We start from the raw sequence: 8,081 nt of genomic DNA, 5'->3' as shown, positions 1-8,081 counted from the left end.
TTTTTTTGGGGGGTTTTTTTGATCCCTTTTCCAGCTTTTCCACCCTTTTCTCTCGGCCGCAATGAAATTCCCAAATCCCCCTCTCCTTCCCCTCCTCCTCCTCCTCCTCATCCCCAGCTTTTCCAAGCCCTTCCCAGCGCCATAAAACTTTTATTGCCCCTCGCTGCTTTAAATGAAGTTTTCTTAGGGCTTTAGAGCATAAAAAGCAAATTATTCACGGCCTTCTCCCGTCTGCTTTCTCTTCTCCCTTTTCACATTTTCTGGTTTTTGGGGTTTTATTTTTTTCCCCTTTTTTAATTAATTTAATTAAAATTTTGTGGTGCCCGGGGAGGTGTGGCTGGGTGTTGGCGCTCACGTTCCTATTTTAGAAAAAATCTCATTTTTCTCACCAGAACTCCGTTCTTTCAGCCAGAATCCAATTATTTAATTTTCAATTTAATCATATAATAATTATCCATTTCATTCCTCTTCACTTCCCAAGGCCCCGGGATGGAAACTCTGGGGTCGTTTTTCCTTTTATTTTTTATTTTCCTTTTTTTTTTTCCTCCCTCCCATCTCTCTCCTTGTTTTTATTTATATTTTTTTTTTCTTTTCCATGATTAATCCCTTTTCCTTTGTTTTCATTCCCTCTCCAATGGCAGCCCAGCCCTGGCTCCACGTGATCGCTCTTTGTGAACTCCCGAATTCCCAGGATTTCACCCCAAACCAGGACTCCTCTCTCAATCCCTTCCTTTACTCCCCATCATCCCATTCCATTTTTTTCTTTTCATTTTCACCCCTCAAACCCTTTATAATTTTATTTTTTTGGGTGGGGAGGGAGTGGAATATTTTAATTTTTTTCCTTTTCCCACCTCCAAATCCGACGAGGATAGGGACGAGATAAAATCCATAGCAGAAAGTTTATTCAGGAATTGTTCACCAGACAACCCTTGAAGCGAGGAGAGAAAAGAACTACTGTAAGAACAAAGAAAGAGCTCCCAAGAGGAGGGGAGGGAGGGGAGGGATTCGCGATGAAATTCTTCTAATTCAGGACTAAACAATTACAGTCTGGTTCTGCTCTCATGCCTCCAGAACTAATTACATTATTCATAAGTACCGAGATAACATAAAACTACTGCTTCTCCCTAAATTACAATAAACTAAAATAAGCTCGTGGTACAATGACAAGGGGAACACAACGTCCTTTTTTTGGGGGGTTTTTTTCGGGGTTTTTGGGGGTTTTTTCCTGTATTTTTTTGAATTTTTTATTATTTTTTTTTAAAGGAAATACTAAAAAAAAAGTATCCCTTTGATACTTATTTTTATGTCTTTTTTTTGTTGTTTTTTTTTTTGCTTTTTTCCCTTGTTTTTCCCTCGTATAAATACATCGTCTCGCGGGGATAAATATTACTGAAAAAACAACCAAAAAAAAATTAAAAATTAAAGAAAAAGTAAAATATTTTCAACTGCCTATAACCAATAAATATATCTGAATGTTCACCAGAACACACACCTAACTGAAGGGTGCCTCCACGGAGCTGAGAACCCTTCAAAGTTGTTGGATTTTTTTTTTTTAATTATTTTTTAATTATTATTATTATTATTATTATTATTATTATTTAATACCCATTATATGTAAACTCTAAGTGCAACAAAGATGTCCAGGCAGGAAAGCATCAACAAATCCCAGGGATCTCCTGGCTTCTGCTTCCGTGGGAGGACATTCCCTCTGTTCAAATATACCCTGTTTTCACGTAAAAGGAGAGGAGGAAAGAAATTCAGGATTTCTCCAATTTGGGGTTTTTATTTTTCCTGCTAAAACCCTAAAAAAAAAAAAAAAATCCCCCCCCAAAAAACCCAAAAAATAAAAACCCTTCCCCCAAATTGGAGAAATTGATCCTAGACCAAGGAAGGGAAATATTCAGACCTGTCAATTCTTTCTTCCTCTCTTTGGAATTCCTGGTTGGGGGGAAAAAAGGGGGGATTTAGGCGTTCCCCCGGAATTTTCCTCGTCCCGTTGTGGTGCTCAGACCTTTTCCATCCCGTTTTTTTTTGTTTTTTTGCTTTTTTTATTTTGCCTTGTTGTTGTTTTGGAGAGGGGGAGCAGGGCCTGGAGGGACGAGCGTGGCTCCCCAGCCTCGGCAGGTGTGGAGATTCGGAGTTTTGGGGGGGATCGGTGGGAAGGGACCCGGTGGGGAATTGGATTTATCCCTTTCCGGTGGGGAAAGTCGATTTATCCCTTTTCCAGTGGGGAATTGGATTTATCCCTTTCCGGTGGGGAAAGTGGATTTATCCCTTTTCCGGTGGGGAATTGGATTTATCCTTTTCCAGTGGGGAAATTGGATTTATACCTTTTCTGGTGGGGAAGGTGGATTTATCCCTTTTCCAGTGGGGAATTGGATTTATCCCATTTCCAGTGGGGAAAGTGGATTTATCCTTTTCCAGTGAGGAACTGGATTTATCCTTTTTCCAGTGGGGAAAGTGGATTTATCCCTTTTCCAGTGGGGAATTGGATTTATCCTTTTCCGGTGGGGAAANTGGATTTATCCTTTTCCGGTGGGGAATTGGATTTATCCCTTTTCCGGTGGGGAAAGTGGATTTATCCCTTTTCCAGTGGGGAATTGGATTTATCCTTTTCCGGTGGGGAAAGTGGATTTATCCCATTTCCGGTGGGGAAAGTGGATTTATCCTTTCTCCAGTGGGAAAGGACGAGCCCTCCTCTGAAGGCTGGGAAGGAAAGCACAGTTGGATCTGGAGAAGGACTCGGAGGAGTTGGGAGCTTCCCAGTGGATCCCTTTGGGGTTTTGTGGATGCAGAGACCCCGAAATTCGGCTTCTTCTCCTTCCCAGGATCCGGGAACGATCGGTGACCATCCCGACGTGGCTTGGACACCCCATGGGATTCCCACAAAACCACCCCGAGCCCATTCCCGAAGAAATTCGCGTCAAAACCCAGGAGGTTTCTCCCTTCCGAAACCACCGCGAACTCTCGCATTTTGTGCTTCGCCAACCCCAAAACCCCGAGCGCGACAACCCCAAAACCTCCTCGGCGAAGCCGGAGAGAAACCCAACGCCGACATCCCTGAAACCCAAACTTCTCCTTGGCTTCCCCCATCCCCTTGGCCTCCCCCTCTCACAGGTGGGTGAGCTTGGGCGCCTCTTGGATTCTGCCCTGAGAAGTCGCGTGGTGCGAGGAGAGCTCCGCGTAGGCGGCGTGGCTCTCGCACGGTCCGTGGGGCTGGCCCGGCGGCGCCCCGCCGTAGTCCACGCCGGCGGCCTGGTGGTGCTGCAGGTGGTTGAGGCCGTAAAGGGACGGGCCGGAGGCGGGCAGAGAATCCACAAAGTTCCCGGCGCCATACGCGGGGCTGCCCTGCACGCCGGCGGCGCCGTAGGCCACCCCGTTGGCCTGCAGGACGTGCGGCTCGTACTCGGCCGCGCCGGCGGCCCCGGCGTATTTCTGCTGGCCGGGGCAAGCCTTGAGGGGCGCTTGGTAGCCGGGGGCGGCCACGGCGTAGGCGTTTTGGTGGGGTTTGCTGAAGGAAGGCGGCGACGGCGCCTCGTAGGCGCCGCTCATGGGGTGCAAGGCGTTGAGGAACCCCGCCGAGGCCTGCATGGGCTGCGGGGGGCTGCCCGCCGGGGAAGGCCCTCCGGAGGAAGAGCCCACGCCTTTGGATTTCTGATCCTTTTTGTACTTCATCCTCCGGTTCTGGAACCAGATCTTGATCTGGCGCTCGCTGAGGTTCAGCAGGTTGGCCATCTCCACGCGCCGCGGCCGGCACAGGTAGCGGTTGAAGTGGAATTCCTTCTCCAGCTCCACCAGCTGAGCGCTGGTGTAGGCCGTGCGCGCCCTCTTGGAGGCCGAAGAGCCCGGGGGGCTTTTCTCGCCGCCGCTGCAGGTTTCTGCCGGGGCCCCCGGAATGAAATAAAAGAGAATTACTTACACGCAGAAATTGAATGCGTCGGTTCTTAATAAATCCTCGCCTTCCTCTCCCCCCCACCCCCGCCCGCCCCTCCGCATTAGCCTGCACTCCATAATCGTGTCATTTATTAAGAGTTCTGTTCTCCAAAGCTGCCCCTGCTTTATGAAAATTTGATCATGTCATGTAGAAGAGGATTCCAGGGCCATTTATTGAGGGCTCGATTATTTCCAGCGGATAATTTCCCAGAAAATAACGTTTGGCGGGATGGGGTGGAGGGGAGGCGGCCGCTGCCGCGGGGCCAATTAGCGCAGGGCCAATTAACGCGGGGTTGGGAAGGGTTTGGTTTGCACACAGGTGCAGCACCAATATTTGCCTCCACGCCTACCTTTCCCAGAGGTAAACACCATGAATTACATCCGCGGTGGGTAAAGAGTTCACCACGAGGTTTGTGAGGACGGATTTGCCAAAATTTCGGTAAATCCGGGCTGGATTTTTGGGTTTTATCTGCTTGGAGTGGTGGGACACGTGGAGAAGACGGACGTGGTGCCTCATCTGCGCTCTCTGAGGGGTGGGAAGGCACCGAGCGGAATTTTAGGATTGGGATGAGCCTTGGGAGCGCATTTTCCCCGTATTTGTGTCCAGCCTGTGCTGGGGACGACGCCCCGGCCACGTTTCCCTCTGTGGTCATGTTTGAAATAAACCGGGAGCGGGTGGGAGGTGCCCAGGGCCAGGATCCACTCTGGAATCTTCCAGGATCACCTGGGATTCCTTCACCTCCCAACAAATCCGCTCTGCCCTGGGACCCCGGCACTTCTGAGACCTCGCGCCGGCAGCGGCCGAGGGAAATACCCAGACCCATCAACTCTTTCTTCCTCTCTGTGGAATTCTGGGCTGGAAAAGAGGAATTTGGGCCTCCCCTAAACCCATTCTCCAAGCCTTTGTAATTCTTGGACCTCTCTTTGGAATTTTTTGGGGAAAAAGGGGAATTTGGACTTTTCCTAAACCCATTCTTCCAACCCTTTATGATTCTTAGACGTCTCTGTGGAATTTTGGGCAGGAAAAGTGGAATTTAGACCTTTCCTAAACCCATTCTTCCAAACTTTTATGATTCTTAGACCTCTCTGTGGAATTTTGGGTGGGAAAAGTGGAATTTGGGCCTTCCCTAAACCCATTTCTCCAACCATTTCACATTCTTAGATCTCTCTGCGGAATTCTGGGGTCAAAAACAGGAATTTAGACCTTCCCTAAACCGATTCCTCCAACCCTTTGCGATCCTCAGGCCTCGTTTATCAATCCTTTTCTCCATTTTTAGCCTCGTCCTTTTGGAGCTGGGGAGGGCAGAGCGCGTCACCGAGGCCTGGCGAGCTACCTGCGCTGGGCGAGCCGTTCTTCTGCTTGGAATTCTGCCTCGACTCCTTCATCCAGGGGAAGATCTGCTTGGAGATGCCGGCTCCGAGATTGGCTTTCCCGGCGGCGCTTTTCCCGCCGCCCGCCTGGCCGTTGCCGCCGCCGTTGTTGGCGTTGGGCGAGCCCGGCGGCTCCGGGGCCAAACCGGGCCGCATGCAGCTCCCGTTGAGCTCTTTATTTTTGCCGTGCGGGGCGGCGTTGCCGAGAGACTGCAGGGAGCAGGCGGACCTCTGGAAGTCGTTCTCCATGTGGGAAGCGGCTTGGAAAGGCTGCTGGGCACCCTCGTAGCCGAATCCATTGGCGCCGCCGCCGTAGGAGTAACCCCCGAAGAGCGTGGAGCTGTCGTAGTACGAGGCCTTCTGCATCTTCCGCGAGGGTTTTTTTGGCTACCAGGGTCTTGACACCCCTCTGGCAGAACATTGGCACCCCGAGGCCACGTGACGGCCCCTCTCCAGCTGTCTGGTGGGAGCTGACCTGAAAGGTTAGGAGAAAACACACAATAATAGTGCCCGGCCCAGGAATCCATCTTGGGGCCTGAAAGGCCCGTGACATGAATAGGGGTCCCGCGGAACGGGGGGAACAGATGCCGCCGGCAGATTTCACCCTCCCGAGGCTCCTCCAACGGGGCAGGGGATGGTTTGGATGATTTGGATGATTTGGAGGAGTTTGGGGGTGGCTGGGATGAGGTTTTTTCACCCCTCCACCTCGGTTTGGCTCCCTGCGTTTTATTTACGGCGCGTTTATCCCCCCGCGGAAATCCCCGCGGGAGCGAAGCGCACACGCGTTTACACACCCGGCCCCGGAGAAAAGCCGAATTGTCACAAATATCACAGCACAGAGCGCACAACTGCTGGCCACGAACGCTCAACTCTCTCTATTTCCGTTTAAACCGGCTCCTCACGCCCCCAAAAATCCTTCCACCAGCAGAAATCCCAAGTTTACCGCCAGGGTTTGGTTTTGAGGCGCCAGCAGCGAATATCCGTGGTTTTAATCCAGGTAACGCCGTCCTGGCACGCTTGGGTCCCTTTTTTTTGTTTACGCAGGAACTCTCAGCGCCTCTGGAATTCAGGGCAGAGATTTCCAGCGGATCGGAGCAGGGACAAGAATTCAAGATCGCGCTTCCCCTGCTCGGGGTGTCTCTCTCCCCACCTCTCTCTGGTAGCACAGGTTGAATTTAGAAAATAAATTCGTATTTTTTTTTTTATTTTCCCGGCAGGGTTTTGTATTTCTCATCCCAAATCCAGAGCTGCCGCTGGGATGGTGCCGATTCCAAACCCATCGCTGCTGTTATTTTCTTTTCTTTCTCTCTCTTGGAAAACAAACACTTGACGAGGCCATTTGCTCCTCACTTTCCACCCCTTGGATTTTCCAGCCTTCCTCCCTCCCTCAATCCAAGCTCCAAAAGTCTAAAATAAAAAAAAAAACCATCCCAAAGCTTAAAATCAAAAATTTCTTAAAATGAAACCTCCCTTCTTTTTTTTTTTTTTTAATTCTCTTTTTTTTCTTATTTTTCTCCATCTCTTTCCTCTTTCGCTTTTCTCCCAACAGAAACTTTCTCCTCCCTAAAGACAGAGTAGAAACACCCCAAAAAAAACCCCAAAAAAAGGTGAAAACTCCTCGGAAATCAGAGGGATTTTTTTTAAAAAGCCAAAGACTCCTCTCCACAGCCCGGAGCTCGCAAGGAGCATTTGTTTGGGGATTGATATCCATTGTATATTTAATTGTACCTCTTGTATATTCAATTTTATCTGGGCCTCTTTCATCCTGCAAAGCAAAACAAAACAAACCCCGCGGAGATAAAGCCCAACGCGATATTTTTAAGTGCCGGGGCTTTAACAGAAGCCTCAGCTCGATGATAAATAACATTTTTTTTCCTCCCTTCTTTTCCCGGCTGCTGTTTTTATGTTGAAAGCTCCGTTCTCTTCACCCCTCAGAGCTGCTCGAGGGTTTTTTTAATTTTATTTTTTTTTTAATCCCGACGGAAAAATCCTTCCTGCATTCCCAAAATCTTCCTGGGAGCTGCGTTATTGTCTGAGCAGATCCTGGCTGGGAGTTATTCCCCTCCGCCTCCCTGGCCATGATAAATTTGTCTTATTAAAAAGTAGCCTCCGCTCCCCGAGCCGTGAATTAATTAATTAACAAACAGCAGTGCCTTTATTATGAATAGGTTTGGAAATATCTGCCAGGGAGGGCAGAGGTGGGAATTTCTCCAAGGCCTGGAAAATATTTCTTAATTTTAAAAAAAATAAAAATAAAAATAATAAAAACCCAAAAAATCAACAAAACGACCCCAAACCCAAGGCTGGGGCGAAAGCAGCTAAAAATAACCGCGATGGGGGTTTTTTTTCTGTATTTTTTTTGTGTCCTTGTTGTTTTAAACGTCCATAAAATAAATTTACGACCCCCTTCGCCTCGCTCGTGGCTTCCACAGCTTCGCTTTGTACCTCATCTCTCAGCGCCTCACAAATGCCGCTCATTTATCTTCGCCGGGGACGGCCGCAATCCTAATTATTTACTCCAAGGAATTGCTTAGGAAAAAAAAAAAAGGGAAGAAAAAAAAAAAAAAAATATCCCGGGCAGAATAATAAATATTCGATGATCTCCTGTTCCAATTAAAAGCGGGCGGGAGCTGCCCCGGCCCTCTCCGAGTTTCACTTTTGGTTTTTTTCCCCCCACAAACTCTTTGCCCGTAACTTTGGAAGGGCAAAATTTGCGGTGTTGGGGGTTTTAAAATAAAAAGGAATGAAATAAAAAATGATAAATTACGGATTGGGGG

General features: G+C 48.7%; 1 protein-coding gene across 2 annotated transcripts in view; it reads right to left on the bottom strand.

Annotated features, from left to right (window-relative positions):
- Window positions 1-1,569: 1,569 nt before the first annotated feature.
- HOXB3 (homeobox B3) overlaps window positions 1,570-8,081 on the bottom strand; it is a 12,522-nt gene continuing 6,010 nt past the window's right edge. The window contains exons 2-3 of one of the 2 annotated variants that reach the window (XM_015616021.3): window positions 5,268-5,779; window positions 1,570-3,878 (exon numbers count right to left, since the gene is read on the bottom strand). In XM_015616021.3, the coding sequence (XP_015471507.1) occupies window positions 3,112-3,878; window positions 5,268-5,670 (1,170 nt within the window). In that variant the 5' untranslated portion in view covers window positions 5,671-5,779 and the 3' untranslated portion in view covers window positions 1,570-3,111. Of the gene's footprint in view, window positions 3,879-5,267; window positions 6,724-8,081 lie in introns of those variants that run through there. The other variant, XM_015616022.2, reaches the window with a different exon arrangement.

This window comes from Parus major, unplaced genomic scaffold (assembly GCF_001522545.3).
Source record: "Parus major isolate Abel unplaced genomic scaffold, Parus_major1.1 Scaffold329, whole genome shotgun sequence".
Lineage (NCBI taxonomy): Eukaryota > Metazoa > Chordata > Aves > Passeriformes > Paridae > Parus > Parus major.
This window is presented reverse-complemented; position numbering and strand designations above follow the sequence as displayed.